At 40.2% G+C, this 21,444-nt stretch overlaps 1 protein-coding gene across 1 annotated transcript; it reads right to left on the bottom strand.

The window, feature by feature from the left end:
• Nucleotides 1-541: 541 nt before the first annotated feature.
• Nucleotides 542-20,268, bottom strand: CCNH (cyclin H). Its single transcript, XM_056112445.1, has 9 exons — nt 20,102-20,268; nt 17,188-17,310; nt 14,503-14,576; nt 13,030-13,240; nt 9,478-9,641; nt 8,479-8,549; nt 6,060-6,171; nt 1,865-1,922; nt 542-709 (listed from the first exon to the last, which is right to left on the bottom strand). The coding sequence occupies exons 1-9, from the start codon at nt 20,216-20,218 to the stop codon at nt 671-673; spliced, it is 969 nt and encodes a 322-aa protein (XP_055968420.1). The 5' UTR covers nt 20,219-20,268; the 3' UTR covers nt 542-670.
• Between the last annotated feature and the right edge of the window lie 1,176 nt (nt 20,269-21,444).

Genomic DNA, 21,444 nt, shown 5'->3' with positions numbered 1-21,444 from the left:
GAAGAAAACAAGTATTAACTATCTTGGGTGACTGGAGCATATTAAATAGATTCTGTAGTTTAATTTTAAGACAAATTACTTACCAGGAGAAACTAGAAAGCTTTAAGGAGGGAAAAAAATATTCTTTAGCGTGCTTAAAACGTTTCATCTAGCATCTACACTGAGCGCTGCCATTAGGCCCATACCAAGTTAAATTCCCCCTACCCCTACAGAACTAGGATGGAAATCAATATAGGCAAATAAGTTAAAACTTTGACTACTGTAGAAAAAATTGACATTAGGTGCCAGAGAGTACAGTGGGTAGGGTGCTTGCCTGGTATGAGGCAACTCAGGTTCAATACTTGGCATCCCATATGGTCCCCTCAGTCTCTCCAGAGTGATACCTGGACAGAGCCATAAGTAAGCGCTGAGCACAGCCAGCTGTGGCCAATACCAGAGGAAAATTTGAGACTAGAAGATAATGTAAAGAGGTGCCATTCCAGCTCTTTAGAAAACACTTTATTTCACAAAAAGTCCTGAAAGACCTCCCCTAAAAAAAATCAATTTGAAACAATAGGAACGTTTAATGATGCATAGATGCTTTGACATTATTTCATCTTCAAATAGTTAAAAGCTGATATAATTTTTCTTTTTCGTTCGTTAATAACGTAGATAGGTCTATTCCGAATGGTTAAAGAGAATCTACCAAGTCATCATCAGTCCATTCTTCCTGAGAAAGGAAAATATAAGCACAACATTATACTGAAGCATAACCAACACTGTTTAGCACCTTGTTTCCCTTTAAGAAAATATGATGTTAGGGCTGGAGAAATAGTATAGCAGGTAGGATACTTTGCCTTGCACATGGTTGACTGAGGTTCAGTTCCTGGCATTGCACGCCCATCACCCGAAAGTGATCCCGTGAGCAGAACCAAGTGTGGCCTCCAAACCAGTCAAAGTATACTAATAAGAGGAGGCAGGTACAACAGGAAAATTGGTTGTGGTTTAATTTCAATAATGTGGCATGGTCTCACCAGACTACTCCCAAAAGAAATATTGTTTGTGGTTTAATTTCAATAATATGACATGGTCTTACCAGACTACTTCCCAAGAGAAATATAAGTTTTGAGCTTCTATCAGACTTTCTAGTACAATTCATTTTTAAGGAAAGAAGGAAAATTCTTGAAGAGGTAAGCCAGTAAAAATTTAGCATGAATATATATAATGTCCACAGGAAGGACTCCTCACTAAATAACTGTTATTTTACTACGTTATATAGGCTGAGAACGGTGAGGAAAATCCCTATATTGAAAGAATGCACAAAAAAATTTAGGGCTTTCAAAAACCTGTAGCACTGTAGCACTGTCCTCGCGTTGTTCATCGATTTGCTCAAGCGAACCCAGTAACACCTCCATTGTGGGACTTGTTACTGCGTTTAGCACATCGAATACATCACGGGTACCTTGCCAGGCTTTGCTGTGCAGGCAAGATACTCTCAGTAGCTTGCCGGGGCTCTCCGAGAGGGGCGAAAGAATCGAACCTGGCTCAGCAGGCAACACTCTGCTGCCATGCTATCGCTCCCGCCCTGTACCTCTATAATGCTTATACACTGGAACAAGACAATCTTCAACAGTCACTGTCACTGTCCTCCCGTTGTTCATCTTAACAGCGTGTCAAAATAACAGAACGTACAGGAGTAGGTGAAATCTGACTTTGGGGGGGCCTCAGCAGCTAGCGTTTTGTATGCCAGAGATTTAGGAGTAATCCTCAGTACTACCACATGGTCTCCAAGGGGCAGCTACTCCCCTGCGTCCCCCCTACCACCCAACTCTCACAGGTGTCATCCTAGAAACCAAAAGAAGAAAAAGACCTTTGGGGAACATACCTCATGCTTGGATTTCTTTGAGACATAATCATCGTCTTCGTAGCCTTTCCTCTTCTTCCTAAAATCAAGTAGTCATCAATTAATACTGGCAACAGAAACTATTAACTAGCAAGGTGTAGTATGAAATATTATGGATAGGATGACAGTGTCTTTAAAGTCAATGAAACTTTAATGAAGTTCTAACAAAATTTCATGAAATGTGAATTTTAATTGATCTGGGAAATAGTATAAAAGTAGCAAAAGAATCTTTTAAGTATGAGGACCTAGTTATCAAAACACTTTAAAAACTATAAAAGTAGTAACAAAGAAATCAGTTTCATAATAATAGACAAAAATCAGCGCACGTATATATAGGATTTAATATGTGAATAAAATATTTAAAGTGGGGCTGGAGTGATAGCACAGCGGGTAGGGCGTCTGCCTTGCACGCAGCCAACATGGCTGACCCAGGTTCAATTCCCAGCATCCCATGGAGTCCCCCGAGCACTGCCTGGAGTAATTCCTGAGTGCATGAGCCAGGAGTAACCCCTGAGCATTGCCGGGTGTGACCCAAAAAGCAAAAAAAAAACCCAAAAAGTCTACCAAAAAAATATTTAAAGTAACTTACTAAAATTTTTAATGGTTGGTAAACAGATTATTTTAGAAGAATATTAAATTTCTATCTCACTATTCACAGACAATTCACGGTCACGGTCCTCCCGTTGTTCATCGATTTGCTCGAGCAGGCCCAGTAACGTCTCCATCGGAGACTGTTGTTACTGTGTCTGGCATATCGAATACTCTCAGTAGCTTGCCGGGCTCTCCGAGAGGGGACTCGGGTCGACCATGTTGGCTGCGTGCAAGGCAAACGCCCTACCCCTGTGGGAAACAAACTGATTTCTTTGTTACTTTCATTATTATGAAACTGACTTCTTTGTTACTTTCAAACGCCCCTGTGGGTAGGGCGTTTGCCTTGCATGCAGCCAACAGACAACTCAAATTGGTTGTTAACAGCTGAACAAAGGGTAAAATACACAGATTTATAAGAAACGTTACTCAGGTGTAAAAGCATAGGGCAAAAGTTTTCAATTAAGTCGGAAGAAATATATAAAAAGAAGACTGAATGTATAAGATATACAAACAACTACAAGTCAACACCAGAAAATTAGGCAAGGATATTCAAGTCAAGCAATATAGAAGAGAGAAAAATGGCTGGTAAGTGCAGAAGTACAGGTGCCTTGTAGAATTAGGGGCAATGCAAATTAAAATACCAGTCTCACTTTCTCAGCCAGATTGGTAATAGTTACAAATTAGTATTTAATGTCTTGCAGTATCTGCAAACACATTTAACATTTAACAGAAAGAAAAATAAAGCTTCATACATATATATGTAGCTGGCAAAGGTAAATACCAAACAACCAACACATAGATTATGACTGGTAGTTGAGTTTTGGTCAAAGATAACTATGTTTACCTGTACTCATTAACTTCAATAATGACAACACAGTTATTATGTAATTTAAAGGATAAAGGAAAATATTTTATCTAAAAGTTATATTTAAATAGTCCATATGCTGTTGCTGGTCCTTGAACAACTTTCAGTGTACAGTACTAAGTACAGAAATCAAATATGTGCACATAGACACTTTCAGAGCAATTGGACAGTTTAATAAATTTTACAATGTCGAATTCTAATAAAATGTACGCTTATCATCTCATTTACTTGTAATTTGTTAATGTAGTTTATGAAAATATATGTATATGTTTTTTAAAGTCCTTAGTTTGAGAATCATCCTTACATATTCATATGGTTAGTTATAACATTTTATGCAGTACAAACTAGATGGGAACTTGCGTAAGATATAAACTGGGAATTAGGAATTCCAGACTGAACGGTCCATTCAGTCACCTAGCTAAAAAGGTTTGAATGGTTTAATTCAGAGGTTGATATATTTTCTCTGAAAAGTAATTTTATTTTAATGAAGCAAAAGTTTTTAATTAAAATTTAGAGAAGTGTGAGGGGAGAGAAAGATACACATTTAAAAGAGAATACACAAGTTTTGGGGGGAAGGAGGAATAAGGCAAAAATAATGGCTTTTAGAACATTACATACAATTTCTCCAGACTGTCTTGGTCTGAAGTTCTGTACATACATAAATGATAATCTAAGGGCCAGAGTAGTTGTTCAGCGGTTAGGGTATTTGCCATGCGCACAGCTGATTCAGATTGAAGCCCTGGCACCCCATATGGCCTCCCAGCCCACCAGAAGCCACGAGTGATCCCTTGAGCATAGAGCCAGAAGGAAGCCCTGAGGTTTGCCAGGTGTTGCCCCAGAAGAAAAAGTTAATCTGAGTCTTATCCTATTATTAAAACCTTTACTTTAGCTTCTATTTTTTTGTTTGGTTTTTGGACCATACCAGGTGATATGCAAGGATTACTCCAGGTCAGGCACTCAAGAATGCGGTGGCGCTTTTGTGAGGGGTCTGCCCTTCTCTGGGTGGTGCCTTGATTCTCCAAAGAGATTTGCTCTTCATGGCTTTGGTCTGCTTCCGAGCTGGGCACCTTAACTCTAATTTCCTAAACCTCATTTCCAGGGACCCCATATCTATCTGTCTGCAACATTTACCCTCTAGATGTCACCCCCTTAAATCTTAAAGGGGTACATAGGTGTTTTCTATAATTTCTTTATAGAAAAAATTATATCTTTAACAAAAGGATGCAGAGCCTGATTTTTAGTTTTTACTGTAGTTTAGGCTACATGGTTGCAACAGCATGTACAATTATATTTTGATCCACAAAGTTACTATACCTTTACCATTTTAGACCCTGAATGCCATGCAGTTTCTTCAGAATTACCTGAAGATTCTGCAGTGGTGTGACAACAGTAGAGGCAGTGTGCAAACTGATGCTTATCTGTGTCAATATGTGAGAATACAATAAAACTATGTAAACCCAGGCAGTTACCAGAATTTGTCTAATGGACACTCTGCCAATTCCTAGTGTTAAGCCATTTCAAAATCAGCGTGAAGAATATCAGGGCTGCAGTTCTATCATTCATTAAAGTCAGCATTTCTTCTTTACCTTTGTTACTTTGATCAGGCATCAGTCTACCAGTTTTGAGCTGCATGGGACACAATGCTTTCAAGTTATAAGTATGAATAACTTGAAATACTTCTGCTTTTTATATACTTCCCAAGTCCCTAGATAATTTGTTTTCTCCAACTACATAGAGAGTTTGAGGGTGCTTTTGTAAGCAAGAAGACAGAAATTCAATCTTGACACCACCCCACACGCCAAGGACAAACCCAGCAAAACTGCCATTTGTGCCATTTGTGATCCCTGGCACACAACCAGATGTGTGTCTGGAAAGCACTAAAGCATGTGAGCCCCTCTCCCCCAATTATTCCAACAAAGAAAAAGATGGTGTGTATATACACATATATATGTGTGTATATATATATATATATAATTTGTGTATCTGCTATGAATGATTTTCTGGCCTCTTTGAGACACAAACCAGCAGTCTATATTAAACTTATCAGATGCATCTTAAATATAAGATGCCAAAACTAATTTCAACACATAGAAGAGCTTCTTGAATCAACGCATACCACAGAAAATAGAAAAATAATGTTTTGCTAGTCCAGTCATCCATACAAAATCCCAACCAACTGCGTTGAATGCTAAAGGATTATTAGGTAGAGCCTTCATATGCAAAGCACACCAAGCCACAGCATGGGTCTTTCTGCATTTAGCCTACAAATCAGGGCGATACCAAAGGTTTACCCTTTTGGCAGTCAGAAGAGACTTAACAGCCTTTTCCTGCCTTCAACGTGACATTTCCTACTGAAGGAAAATATGCTAGTTTCCTTAGCAGAATTAAGTCTGTTAGAGTTGCTCATATGAAATAACACATCTCTATAGAAACCAAAATTAAAAAGGCAAAGAAGAGATTCATGGATTCCCTTAGAATGCAGTCCCAGTAAATGGGACGCACAGGAGAAGAAACTGATCACGGGACAGGGCCAGAAGCCAAACAACAGGAACAGACCTATACTGTAAAACGCTTCTATCCCACACTGAATTCTGTCAGAAAGGCCTAACAAAAAAAACCTGACAATGTTTGTCAGTTTTCACTAGTTTAAAAAAACAATTACCACGTACATGATTTTCTTTTAAAGACCAGCAGGAAGATAACCATGATACCTTTACTTACGTGGTCACATTGAGTGCAAGCTCAGCAGAGTGACATCTCTCCAACTTCTGTTTCAGAATGGCGACTTCTTCAGGTCTAGGAGCTTCATACTTTTTTACCAAATTTCTCATGCCTATGTAGAATTTGTTTTTTGTTAAAAAAAAAAAAAGGATTTACACCAGATGATTAAAAAGTATTGTTAAAACTTTTTAAGGGAGTTGAAACTTCATTTCGGGGGACCAACATACTATTCAAATCTGTGATTACCATCAAGACCTGCATTAAAAAATTCTACCTTCAAAGTCAAGGAACACCATACTGTTGAAGTGATTATAGCCACCTGCTGCTTAACCTATGTACAGCATAAATAGCAGCCTGCACTACAATTTAGTATTTTTTGGGGGGATGGGGGTGTGCAATCCTACACAAAGGTGATTTTTTGGTTTTTAACGTTTAAAAAAAATTCCTACATAATTTAATGAGACTGCTTCCTTGCCACCAATAATACTCAGAATATCCTACCCTAGATACCTTGGGTCAAGGGTATACTTTATTTATAAAGAATACCAGTATTACATATTATGTAATGAAGGGAGGCCACTTACCAAAAAAAGTGTGGGTAGTCCTTTGCTTTAATAATAGGCGAAGCCTAGACTTGGGAAAAAAGTTTCCTCATTATGCTAAAACAGATTGCTCTATGAGTTACTTTCTATTTGCAGAAACAGTCTCTGCTTGGTGTGTTTATATTTTTCAACTACGATTTATATATCTAAATCCCAAGAGTTATTAGAAGAATAATGCAAGATCGGTATTTTAATAACTAGTCATATGTTCAACTAGGTAATTATGTTACCGACTTTTTCACAATGCAAATAAAGGCAAATATTCAAGTAAATTCTTATGACACGTTTAAAATCTTTGTTCTGAAAAATTATGAATATAACATTTGTAAGACGCTGATTTATAAACAACTGTTTTCATTCTAAAATAAACAGTACAATAAAGATACCGAGGGGGGCAGAGTAATAGTATAGCAGGGAGGGTGTTTGCCTGGCACACAGCCAACCTGACTTCAATCCCCAGTATCTTATATATATATAGGTCCTCACCCTGAGCACACCAGAAGTAATTCCTGAGTATAGAGCCAGGAGTAACCCCTGAGCATCAGCGGGTATGGCCCCCAGACAAACAAAAAATAAAAACACTGAGATATTACCAGTGATAAAATTGTTGTTAGCTATAAAATCTTTAAGGCCCCCTGCAAGCCACCGAATTCCATGAGTCTTAGTCTATGGTCAAGTAACAGTTCACTTTTTGAAAGTGAACCCTCTAGTGGTATAAATGGAGACCTACAGATTCATTAACTACTACTCTTAAGAGGAAAACCTCTTTTCTTTCAAGCGTAAAATAATCTTAACCTGCCCTGAAACCTGTTAACCTAAAAACATCTTAACTAATGTATATAAAGTATGCCCACTTACTGTTATCCAAGATTAAGATCTTCAATTTCACATTTGATTAGTTTGTTCAGACTTAAGAGAAAACTATAAATCCAACAGGGAGAATTGGGGAAAAAAATGTTGGGAGGAATAAACTTAATTCACTTTTCCATATAATGCAATATATTTAATAATTCTTTTTTGTATTTAATAATTCTGAAAATTAAAAAAAAGAGTCAGTGGGAAAACAGATCGAACATGTCTATCAAAAAGGGAAGATACATACATGAAAAAGTTATTTTTTGCTTAATTATGGTCAACAAATTATTTTTTAAATTGTGCCAAACTTACGGGTTTTTTTTCAATTTAGATATCATGGTGTGCAATAATGTTAATATGTTTTAGGAGTACAGTGTCACAGCATAATACCAGCAGGTTATCAACATCTCCCCCCACTGATTTCAGGCTCCTTTTCGCCAGTTGTATGGGCAAAATTTTATTTGTGGGTCTGTGGGAGAGGTGGGAAGGCTTTGGAAGTTACAGCAAAGAGAAGAGAGTTGGATTCACACCCTGCAGTGTTCAAGCTTATTCCTGGCTCTGTGTTCAGAGATAACTCCTGGAGGTGAATGGCCCATAAATGGTGCAGAGCAGCACTGTATTGAGGATTATCTGGAGTGGTTCTGAGCTGTCTCCCTCGCCTCCCCCAGTTTCCCCCTCCCTGCAAAGCACCCAGCACCGTTTGGAAGTCCCCCAGATTAAAAAAATAAAAACAAACCTGATTTTCAATCTTAACCCTATTCTGAATCTAGATTCAGAATTGAATCTAAATTCAATTCCCTAGTAAGTTCTGTATATGTGAATACTATTTCCTTTCATGTATCTTTTATGATCCCCACCAGTATAGTCTTCATGCATCCCTGGTACAATGAAATTAAACCTATCTGTAATGTAAATGTCAAGATAGCTTCATAATAGAACATTTTGTACTATGTTTTACTTACTTTTCATTGTGTCTAGCAGCTGTGACAAACAAGTTCTATTATCTTTCAGCATCAGACTTTCCGATAAATAACTGGTAAAGAAAGGCAAAAGTTTTCATTTATTGAGTATATTCAGCTTTTTGAGGGGGGAAAATGATATAAATTGTTTCTGCCCATACTCACTTAAAAGGTATTAAATAGCAAGTTCTTTGAGCCCCACAAAACAATCTATAACTATTTCCCAACCTCTTCTGGTTGTGGCTCATTCTGACCTTGTTTTCTGCGGTTGGTACCCTGTCTCACTAGTTGTCCCCTAGTCTCATGGCATTCCCCAACCACCACCTCTAACCTCCCTCTGCTCCAAACATACACACAAAATTTATTCCATTTTAATTTATGGCCTTTTCCTTAGCTATTTCAAGTGAAATCAAGCAGAAATTCAAAGGTCAGAGAAATTAGACATAAAAATTGTAAAGTCTAATTTGCGGCTTGGTCTGTGCCTCAGTGATAATATGATGATAATATGGGTAATTTACGAGTACCAGATACTGTTGTAAGATCAAGTGATCAAGTGAATTAAATTCAAGTAAAGTACTTTATCACACAGCCTGGTTCTTAGTGTGCATTTATGTATTAACTACTACTATTTACAGCTCAATTGCAATCCATCCTGGCATTCCCTAGACGATTACTTTCTCAGCAAGTATGTACTAAATTAAATGTGCTACATGTGCTGCACTGAATAATGATAAAGCAAGACAGACATTTGTTACACTTATGCTCTTCACCAGTTCAAAACTTCTAAATCTGCTGTACACCAATAGCTTTGTCATTCTAGGATCACCCCATTTACTTAGTCACAAAAGAATCCTCCTAGCTTGTATATAACAAACTCAGTTTTTAAAGATCTCCTTAAAATGTAATTTTTTTTCTCCCCTCAGTTGTCCTAGTCTACCCACCCAGCTGTAGGAGATATGAAGGACTACAGTCATAAATTTCAAGTTAAAAATAAATGAATACCTTTCCATAGTAATTCCTGCTCTGCATGCACTAGACAAAATGGCAGTCAGGGCAATTTGGGATGGTGTGTATAAAAGATAAGCATCTGTTAATGAAACTCTGTTGAGAAAGTCATCAGCAGTTCTCCGCAACATCTCTGGATTTTCCAACATGGGATAGCGTGTCTGAAAATCAAGCTTGCAGATGTTAGTGCTTCTGAAAGGTTTAATGAAGTAATAACAGAACAGGAATATGTAGACTAACAGTAAGTATATAAAAGAGGGAACTTTTATAAAAGCCCTTTCCAACACTCCAGCAACAACTAGTCTTTCCATACCAAATTGCTTTTTCAGTTTCTTCCTTTTTCTTCAGTACTAGCACTTAGGGCTTCAAATATGAAAGGCAACTCTCTACCACTGTTCTATATTCTCGGCCCACAAAATTGTTCAATACTATGCATTCAAATATACTCTAAAAATACGGTCATTACATTCTGCAAGATTAAGGGGTGTGTGTGTGTGTGTGTGTGTGTGTGTGTGTGTGTGTGTCTGTGGGACACACATACCCAGGTGCTCAGGGGACCATGTGAAAAAGAAATGAAGCCCAGGCCTCCTGTATACATTCATTTAGTCCACAGAACTACTGCTCCTTGCCAAGGAATCTTTGTTCACTCCGCAGCTTTTAAGCTTTTTGAATACAATTCAGAACAATATACACACTTTAAGGTTTCATCTCTAAAGTACCCAATATAACTCTAGATACTATTCTCATTTATATTGATTCTTTTTTCATTTGAGGATGTAGGGAAAGGGAGAGACTAACTGGATTTAGCATGAGAAAGAAGGAATGAAGATGCTTGCCCTGCACTGGCTAACTTGAGTTGGACCCCGGGCACTATGTGGTCCCCGAGCACCACCAGGAGTAACCCATGAGGACCGCTGGATGTGGCCTTAAAGTGCCAATCCTCACACCCAAATTTTTTGATTTGGTCTAAAGCACACCAAGTATTCCTAGGTAAATGTTTCCTAGACAGTCTGAATGAGTTAGAGCTAAGGACATATTAGGAAACCAAAGTTACAATTTTTATTTAAAATTCCTTTTCTGTTTTGAGGACAGAAGAACAGTAAAGTGGGTAGGGCTCTTTTCTTGCACGCAGACAGTGGAGGTTCAGTCTCTGACACCCCATATGGTCGTCCTGCACTTCCAGGACGATCACTGAGTACAGTCCGGAGCACAGCTGGGTGTGGTCCAAAAATTTAAAAAGTAAAATCGTTTCCTGTTTTGTTGGTTTTGTTTTTTTTTTTTTTGAAGGGAAAACTAGGTGAAAATGAATCTTGCTTGGTGACAGAATTAACTTTTAAAGACTGTCCAAGAAAATATGGAAATTTTCATATTTCCACATAATTATACTTATAATTTAAGATGAACTATAAACTGTGAGCCCTTAGCTTTATTTCAAAAATCCACATTCAAGTTGCAAGCAGTAAGAAACCTTTTTTACATACTAAAACAAAATTTCGAGTCAATTCTGCAGCTTCACCTTGATCTTGTCATTACCCCAAATGCCTACTCTGATTTTCTCAGAATCATACATGCATGCCATTCTCACCCCAGGTCTCCTTTTTCAAGTACATCTGTTTAGTGACTTCACTTGTTCTCTATTTCCTCCTCAGAACTTGGGTCTCTTAACCACTCTGCTGGCTCCCACTTACCTGTTCCACCCAGTCCTCATTCACTGCACGAATTCCCCCATTCTGATTTCCTGCCCACAAACACATCTCTAGAACTTCAACAGTGGATGAATTCCCTTTCAATTTTCCTAGGGTAACGACATCCAGACCTTTTATTTCCAGCCCAGACATCTCTCCCAATACAAATGAGTGACCACCTATCTGGATTACTCGCAAACAAGATAAATTTATTGTTTCCAAACCCAAACTTGTCAGCTTCCTAACATATCTTCAACCATTAACTCTTTCCTGTGCCAGTGTTTCTTGCAGCAACAGATATGCCACCATAAACCACTCATGCAGCCCAGAAATCTAGGGATTCCACCCCCGTCCTCACTTTCTATTTTTAATCAATCAAGCTCTACTCATTCTGCTTCCTTTCTGAAGTCCAGAGAGCTCTCTCTCTGCAGCCAGTGCCACTGCAAAGCAACAAGCATGTTGAACCTGAACTACTCTAACAACATCTTAACAAGCATCCGTGATTCATCAAATTGATTCTTTATATTCATTCTGACAGATGTGTGCGCGCGCACACTACACACACACACACACACACAGAGCGGTGGGCAGTGCGATGATGGAACCGTGGTCTCCAGCATGTAAAGCATGTGCTCCAGCCTGAGCTGTGTCTCCAGCTCCATATCTTGCTCACTTTTGAAGCTACAAGCCTAGTTATGACAATTCTCAGACAAACTTTTCACAAGCTTCCCACTGCTCTATTCAAGATTGTTAACATCATGTCCATGTTTCAGACTCTACCTTCCACTCAATGGCACTTTTTTTCTGCCCCATCTCTAATCTTGACTTAGTTTTTTTATTTTATGGTTCTTGAATCAGGGCCTTTGCCTGGAGAAGTCGCTTTTAAAGGCTCTTTTTGCCACCTACTTGTTACTCTTGCTCTGAAGTTCACCCGAAATGAAACCTCCCAGAACCATCTTCCTTTTCTCTCAATGATGTCCTCCTAAAATATATTTCCCCCACTTTGCCATTTAGCACACTGAGTACATGATTATTATCTGTCTCATCAGATATATGTTTCTGCTTTATTTCCAGCGATGTCTTTAAGCAGTGACTGGCATACAGAAGTTACCAAATTTGCCAACCAAGATGAGTGAACCTGTTCCTGACTTCTGTTTGACTATACCAAGATTGTACAATCAATCTTGTTTGGGCTCTCTCAGTGCCCAAACAAAAGCTGTTTTTGTCAATGTTTATTTACTTATACTTTTGATGCTTATATATTGACTGATGTTCACAAAACACTAAGAATAGGACATTGGCAACCGTCTAGTTAAAAAATAAAGGATTTTTTAAAAGTGGTTTTAAAATTAAGTCACATAGTATTCATCAGAATTATGAGTTATCTTGTCTCTTTATTTTTCCCTCCTATGATATGCCATGCAGTGCTCAGGTTTTAGTCCTGGCTTTTATGCTGAAGGATCACTCCTGGCACTGCTCAGGGGACCATAAGAGGTGTTGAGATCAAACCCATGTTGGGGATTCAAGCCATGTGCAAGGCAAGTACCACACCAACTGTACCAAGTCTCTGGTCCCTAGTTAACTGACATTTTTAAATGCATTAAAAGCTCACAATGCTCCTTATTTTGGTCTCTGAATCAGTAATTACAGACCTACTAAATGAGAAGTTCTGAAATGACAGCCTCAATATCTGTTTACCATGTCCTCCAGGTAGAGTTTGAGAACAACTAACCAAAATTCACATATAGTTGGACGCATGTGGTATCAATTAGGATGATGGCAAGTAGTAAAATTTGGATTCTTCTGGTTAGAGAGTAATAGCAAACCAGTGCATTCGAATTTTTTTTATATATAACAAGATTACCTTTATATCAATGAGAAAGCCCTCAAATGGTCTATATGGGTTGTGAACAATAAGGTGGAAATTAAGTTGCTGTATAAGTAGCAGTTCATATTCCAAAATCTGTTCCAGTGCTTTCTCCTGCCCAAGAGGACTCTCCCGCAGATTTCCAACAAATTGTGGGCTTGATACATTGAATTCATCTACTTTGCAGGCCAAAAATGCACAAGTAAGCCTAAAGGAAAAATAAGGAGATTGGAAAGATAAGAATATACTTTGACAAATATCTAAACATTTCCCCCTGAAAGTATCTTCAAAAATTGCCCAATATTCACAAATATTGCTATTAATGCAAGAATTTTATTTAAAAGAAAAATCTCCATTCAAATCTTTTATCCATGAGAAAACCATAAACTTTGGTTAATGTATACTGTGCATGTTACTGTGATAGAGTTCAACCATTAATATCTTAATATGTTTATATAAATACCTGGGTAGGTAGAGATGAGGGACAGTAGGGAGACAGCTCAAAGGGTGAGCAGAATAACATGCTTTGCTCAATCCTCATAGTGCATGATCCCCTAAGCACAGCTGGGAGCAGGCCCTCAGTGCAGATCAAAGTGTGCTCCCTCTCCCCCAAATACAAAACCAAAAATAACCTGAAGGGATAATGGCCCCTTATATATGATATGCAGAGAAAATAAAAAGCAATAGCACATGTACCACAGGAGCACAGGAAGATAGAAGTTTAAGGGACACTGGATAAGGCCATGGGTGAGTCATCTCTGAGGGTACATGAATAGGGATTATCACCAGAGGAACAAATTTAAAACTTTATTAGCTAGCACATACATTTCAGGGTAAGAAGCCAGGAATAAAATGAGCACAAAAATCAATATTGGAAGTTATAATGCCTTCCTCACCTAGACTGGTAAATGCAAATGAGGAGCGTGGAGATAGCATGATGGTTAGGGAACATGCATCTGACCCGTTTAATGTATGGAACCAAGTGTCTCTGCATGAAGCCCTGGAGGTCCTTGAGCATCACTGCAGTAGGCTTCAAGGTCCTCAAACATTGCCAGAGTGACCTCAGTAATTCTGGGCACCCCAGAGCCCAAACAGCACCACCTTGATCAGCCAGCTCAGTTGGCTGAGAATGATTGGAAGGGGCCCCGGGGTCCTGGAGCTGCTCTTTGGAACTATCAATTGTATAAAATGACTAGATAGAGGATAGGAGCTACTACAATTCCCAAAGCAACACAGAGAAGAAGTAGGCCACTAAATGGTATTAAGGTAATTTGAGAAAACAGAATTTGAATTAGGATAAATTGAAAATCAAACTCCACCAGGATTATAAGAAAGGAAGTATCTTAAGGAGGGGTCAGGAAAAAATAATTCAAGTGTAAATTACTCTTTATTCGTCCTTTTTTCACACATACTCCCTAAAAAAAAGCATAAAAGTTTTCTTAAAAATTAATACATTAGACTTATACTCACATTATTATCCGAGGATGATATTCCATTACTGAGTTATTAAGGTAAAACCGCTTGAAATACATACAAGCTGTACCCTAAGATTAGAAATACATACATTATAGAATCTGTTTACATAACCATTAAATTCTGTAAAGGAAGTTAAATCCATATTTAGGGAAAGTTTTCCTTAAAAAAGTTACTCATTTATAATCCCAAAACATTTATTTTTCTTTATAGAAATAATCTATAGTGACCTACTGCAGAAAATCAGACAAAAGACTCTAAGCTACCTTGGGGCTAGAGAGGTATTACAGTGGAGTAGTGGACCTGATTTCGGCTGAGCCTGGTTCAATCCCTGACACCCCAAATGGTCACCCAAGCCCTACCAGAAGCGATCCTAAGCATAGAGCCAGGAGTAAGCCCTGAGCACAGATGCAATGAGGCCCCTCAAAAAACCCTCTCCTGCAAAAGATCAACACTCTGCATGGATTATCCTAGCCTTTATTAAATATTCACACTCAATCTTATGAAATACCAAGGCATTTGGGGCAGTAAGTCTCGCAAGTTCCATTTCAGATCTATGTGACAACTGCAATCCTGCTGTGACATTCTAAAGTCAAAGCTGAGCACACCATTTACGGACCACATGCTTGTGCCACTCTACCTCATTTTTAACCTTACAACAGTCAGGTGAAATAGTCAAATGATTTGTTCAACATCACACATCTAATAAGTGATAGGGATGTAGTCAAGCTGCCTGTACTTTGAGCCACTTATCATTTGGCTAGAACCAATGAAATACCCTTTTATCTATTTTATCTTTCTGGTTTTGGCGCCATACCTGGTTGCATGCATAGGGCTTACTCCAGGCTCTACTCAGGGATCACTCCCTAAAGGATTCAGTGAATCATATGTGGTTTCAGGGAGAGAACCCAGGTCCAACGTGTATAGGGGAGGCAATCCTTACCTCCTATAATCTCTCTGAACCAATCTATTTTGGGACAGAAAAAATCATCTAAATAATTTTAAAATTAGTTTTATTACTTTGTGGGAACAAAAACCAAAGCCTTCCCTCAATTATAAAGAGGCATTGCATTAAGACAAATTCCACACAGGGGCTGGAGTGATAGTACAGAGGGTAGGGCGTTTGCCTTACACACGGTCAACCTGGGTTTGATTCCCAGCATCCCAGATGGTCCCCGAGCACCACCAGGAGTGATAATTCCTAAGTGCATGAGCCAGGAGTAACCCCTGAGAATTGCTGGATGTGACCCAAAAAGAAAAAAAAAAAGAAGACAAATTCCACATAGAACCAGGGTAGAACCAGGATCAGCCTTATGCAAGGCAAGGATTTTAACCTCTGTACTCTATCTCTCTGGCTCCTAAATGAGGGCCTGGTAAACTATGAAAATACTTTTAACATTTTTGGACTTATTTTCAACATATTTCTATTTTTCAATCTTAGCACAGCGGGTAGGGCGTTCGCCTTACAAGCGGCCAACATGGCCGACCCGAGTTCGATTCCTCCGCCCCTCTCAGAGAGCCCGGCAAGCTACCGAGAGTATTCGATATGCCAGACACAGTAACAACAAAGTCTCCAATGGAGACGTTACTGGGCCCACTCGAGCAAATCGACGATCAACGGGAGGGCCTTTATAAAAGAAATTATTTCTTAGGTAATTATTCTTTGTTCTTTTGTCACAGTTCTTTTATGCTGCATAATTAAATTTTAAGATAGACTTCTTATTTGATAAAACTATGAGTCAAGAAAAAAATATTCCATTGTCCTCTTTCATGTTTCACATCTTTAACTATTTACTCACAGCTTATCTTCTGCAATATACATAGTACTGTAGCACTGTCCTGCTGTTCATCAATTTGCTCAAGCAGGCACCAGTAATGTCTCCACTGTGAGACTTGTCACTGTTTTTGGCATATCAAATATGTCATGGGTAGCTTGCCAGGCTTTGCCGTGCGGGTGGATTACTCTCGGTAGCTTGCCAGGCTCTCCGAGAGGGGCGGAAGAATCAAACCCAGGTTGGCCGCATGCAAGGCAAACACTCTACCCGCTATGGGAAGAATTGCAGGGAGTAAATCCACACATTCAAAAATTGTAACTGCCTGTTTCTTTCTACCATTTTCCCACCATAATAAAGACATGTGCATATAAACTGGGGTTCCCAGATCCACATCTGAAGCAACTGGACGATTTTTAATCAATAATGTATTTTCAATTTCTAATAATCAGGGTTTAGAGATTTCTTATGGCACAAGTTTCAGCTCAGACATACAATTATAATGATGAATGAATACATTATTTCAAACACAGTGATAAAGTTGAAAAAGCACTGTTCTGTTTCCAGTTCTTTTGTTCATTAGTTCAGAACCTAAAGGGAATGCAATGCTATTAATTTTCTTTATGAAATGAAGATGCCATGACCTGTGTATCAGAACTCAAAATTTCTTGACTATGAAATGAGACTTCAAACACTTGAGAGATGTTATATAGGAATTCATAATTTAAGGCATTTATTAAAAATAGATAATATGACAAAAACTGAATGCATATATAACTATGTGCATTTGGATAAAGTAGGGAATTGAATTGCAAGTTTAAAATATAGTTTGCACTTTCAAGAAATTAAGAAAGGTTAGGTTTCAGAAGTTGGCGAAAGCACAATATATTTTATCACAACTATCACTTACCACAACAGACCTTGGCATTGCTGGTTTAAACACGGAACAGAATTCCAATAATCTTTTCTCATAGTATTTACAGAGCGTCATTTCTTCATGAGGCTCGAGAAAGACTGGATCATTTGGAAGAACCTTTAGATTGAAAATTACAACAATATTTAGTGAAATTAATAAAAATCTTTTTCTCTGTTCTAATTAAATGCAGTTTGTATCTTTGAAGGGTTTTAAAAGACCTGATTTTATATGATAGAACAGCTCAATTATTGTAACAAAAAATACTTTGGAAAAAAATTTAATGAACAGTATCACTTTATAGATTCTCTGACTGTCAGGTGGACATCTGCTTCACTGAATTAAAAGCAATCATGATGGCCTATGGGTATATTCACACAGGCTGGATGTCATGTATTTAGTTAAAATGAAAATATACATTGTGAATGCTTGGGAAGCTTTTCATAGTCTTTTTCTTAATCAATAGATCACATAGGTTGCGATAAAAAAAAAATCAGTGTTTTAAAGATAATTCCCTTCTTTATCACATGATCTAATGCAGCCAACCTGGGTTTGATCCCTGGCACAGTCTCCAGCACCCCACCAGGAATGATCCCAGAGTATAGAGTCAGGAGTAAGCCCTACCAGGTGTAGTTCCCAAACCCCATAATAATAAAATAAAAATTTAAAAAAATGAATAAAACATAATCTCACCCATCTTATAAACACTACAGACTATACCAGATGGTTAAAAGTACAACTTTACAACAAGTGTCCTTCAGGTCCTGTTGTAGGTGTAAATCTAACTACCAAAAAAGATATGGGTGACGTATTAATTACTGGTCCCTCAGAATATGACCTTATTAGAAAAGGGGTCTCTCACAATAGAAGTTAAGGTGAGGTAATATGAAAGCTGAGTGGGCTCCTTAATTCTCAGATTTTATGACTTGCTTTCTGCAAAAAAGTGGGGTGGGAAAAATATGTGAAACTTTAAAAAATTTTTGCAGTTTTACTTAAAAAATCAGGTTTAGCACATCGGTAGGGCGTTTGCCTTACACAGCCAGCCCAGCTGAGCTGGGTATGATTCCTCTGCCCCTCTCTGAGAGCCCGGCAAGCTACTGAGAGTATCTCGCCCCACAGCAAAGCCTGGCAAGCTACCTTGTGATGTATTCAATATGCCAAACACAGTAACAAGTCTCAAAATGGAGACGTTACTGGGCCCGCTCGAGCAAATAGATGAACAATGGGAGAACAGGACAAAGAAGCAGTGGTGTCAACACTTCTTCAGTGAATGTTGAATACCTCAATATAAAGTGGATCCTTAGGAGAATAAAGTGAGAGATAAGAGACCTAAGAAGAACCTTATTAGGATAAAGGACTCACAGTTAGCCAGCAAATAAACACCAAGGGTACCAGATCTTGACAAAGCAAGGATCTTCCCCATAAAGCTCAACTTCTGCTTTTGCTTCCCAAGGCTGGAAATAATTAAACAAACTGGAGAAGTCATTCAACGTCTTTTTACCTCAGTCTCTGCTGACTTTAACAGTAAACATAATCACAGTCGCTACAGCAGGAGGCAGATGTGAGGATCAAGAGAAAGAAATGCTAAATGCTTAGAAAAGTGCCTGGCACACGAGTTGGATGTACTTGTTCAGTGCAGCACATAAAGAGAGGGATGAAATAAACCAGATTTCAACTAGGTGGGGCTGGAGCAATAGTACACTAGGAAGGCCTCAACGAGCAGCCGACCCATGTTCGATTCCCATCACCGGATACAATGCTCCCTGCACGCAGAGCAAGGAGTATGCCTCGTGCAACCACCGTGTGGCCCCCTAACAAAAAAAGAACCTACTGGGACTGTCAAATTAAAAGTCAAGTAGGACAGAAAACTAGTACAGCGGGCAGGGGGTTGGCCTTGCTTCGCAGAGCAACACACCAGCCAGGGACCCCTGAGCACCGCCGGGCCCCAACCCAAACAAAACAAAAAGTCCAGTACCCCCAAAGGGTACATAAGCACGCTCCGAGAACTGGGGTGCACTAAGTTCTACTGGATGTAGCCCTGCGGCTCTGGGATGGGGCCCACTGGGCGCCTAGGCCGTCCCGCATCACTGGTCAGTCCAGCAAAAGCAGCAGCTGGGGACTATCACAGGGTGCAGCCACACATCCCTAATAAGTAAAAACCTCGGTCCCAACAGGTCCAGCCACGCATTACTTGCTAAGGTTTGTGCTTCAACTAACCATGCAACTTGTGAGGAGGAAGATGCAAACCAGAGACGCGGCTGGGGCCTCTGACGGGAAGGACTGGCCCGCAGGCAGGCCAGTCAGTGGGTTCGCGCTGCTTCCCCGTCTCCAGGCGCACACGCAGCCGAATCCACTCCACTTGTAACACAGAATCTGGCCAACTTCGTTTCCTATCTGAAACCTTCCCAAAGGTGTCCCATCCCCGCGTCGTGAAATTCAAACGCCTCGAATCCCGCTTCCCAGCCACTCCCACACCCTCGTCTTGCCTGCACAGGGACTGGGCTCCCAGCACACGCGACCGTGGGCAACAGGGATTCATTCCAACGACCGACCCCCTTTTTGGCAACTTCTGACCTCCCCTCGGCGCGCCCGTCCTTCTCTACATCAGTTTACTCGCCAAGACCTCCCCCTCCTCCCCCCCACAGAGCCCCGCCGGGCCGGGGAACGTCTCGCTCTAACCCACGACGGCGAGAGCATCCCGGACAGTCTCTGGTCTCGCCGGGTGAGGTCCGTTTTGTCTCTCGGCAACTGGGCGACGGGGACGATGCTGCGGTACGCCCCGAGACCTCGGGTGCTCAACTCAGAGAAACGGCATTCCGCCGCGGAGGCGCCAGGCGTGAAGCGAGGTGAGGGCGGCGGTGCGGGTACGGCACAGGCTCAAGAGATCGGGGCGGGGAGGAAGGGTCCTCACCTTCCCGTTCGCCACCACTTTGCATTTGAACTTGCGATTGGCGTCCGCCCGCAATCGCGTGAGCTGCTCCTCGCTGGCGAAAGTCCAGTGCCGTTTCTGGCTACTGTTATGGTACATCGTGGGGTGCGAGGCCCGCGCCGGGAGGGGCGGGGTGGGGGGGGGGGGACACACGGAGAAGCCAAAAAGAGCGTCACACACTGCAACTCGGCAGGCAGAGGCGGCCAGAGCCCGGCCCGGATCCCGCGGAGACCGGCGACGTCGGCCCACCCGGCGCGCGCGCGCTGGCGTCACAACCACGTGGTGATTCCAACCTCCGTCGCGGTTCCGGAGCCGACCGGGAGGAGAACGTCTCGCGGGTTCCGGGCTGCGCACGGGAACGAGGTGGGCGGGGCCTGGGGGCGGCACCTCCTTCCGGGAGTCTGCGCCCTGGCTCCGCCCCTTCCCTACCAGATTTAAAGGGGAAGCCCCAGGGTGGCCCAGACAGGTGGTCCTTGATTGTAGGTTTGTGCAGGGTCAAATAAACCTGGAAAGGAATCCACTCATAAGTCAGTTTCCAAGTAGGCCCCGCCGAAGAGGTGACGTTTGAGTCAAGGTTTGAGAGTTTGAAGTCCTGCAGGAGTGGAGCAAATAGAATCCTTGACTCTGTTAAGAAAGATTGTGTTTGGGGGCAACACCAAAACTCTCTAGATCTCAAAGAAAATGGAACCTGGAGATGGAAAGTGGAAAAATAGAAACAATATATGTGAGTGTGTATTCACGTACACACACACACATAAAATTTTGCCACTAATGTGCTCTTGTCTAATCTTGATCTTTGTCTTTCTCGCAAACCCTATTCCCCCTAATGATTCACTGTTTACTTCTCTGAAGCTACCGGGTTTGGTAGTTTTAGGGTGTTCTTGGAAATTTCATCTTCTTTATAGCCCAAGGGAATCATGCAGTAAATATAATTCATACTTAAGAGATTTTGCGTTTTTTTCTTATGTTTCCAATTTTGCATTTGAAATGAAAACTTTGTGCTTTTCATCTTTTTTTTTTTTTTTTTTTGGTCAAAAACCCCGTCCTTGCTTGATTTAACAAATTTCTATTTAGGCATACCTTATTCTCCTGTGTATCATATATCATATTACAAAATTTGATTTTCTTACAGGAAATAGTTGTTCTAAAAAATAAAATAAAGGCAGATTCATATTAGACGCAGGGGATTTGGCAGATTCAGATTAGACTCAGGGGATTTGATCTTTAAAAAGATCAGATAGATTAAATATAAAAAATATATATTAAAAAGTAATAAAATGGGTAAGGTATATACCTTGCTTATTTGACCTGGTGGGTTGGTCCCA

This window comes from Sorex fumeus, unplaced genomic scaffold (assembly GCF_029834395.1).
Source record: "Sorex fumeus unplaced genomic scaffold, SorFum_2.1 ptg000018l, whole genome shotgun sequence".
In the NCBI taxonomy this organism is placed as follows: Eukaryota; Metazoa; Chordata; class Mammalia; order Eulipotyphla; family Soricidae; genus Sorex; species Sorex fumeus.
The sequence above is the reverse complement of the archived record's forward strand: the minus strand, read 5'-3'. Positions and strand labels throughout refer to the sequence as shown.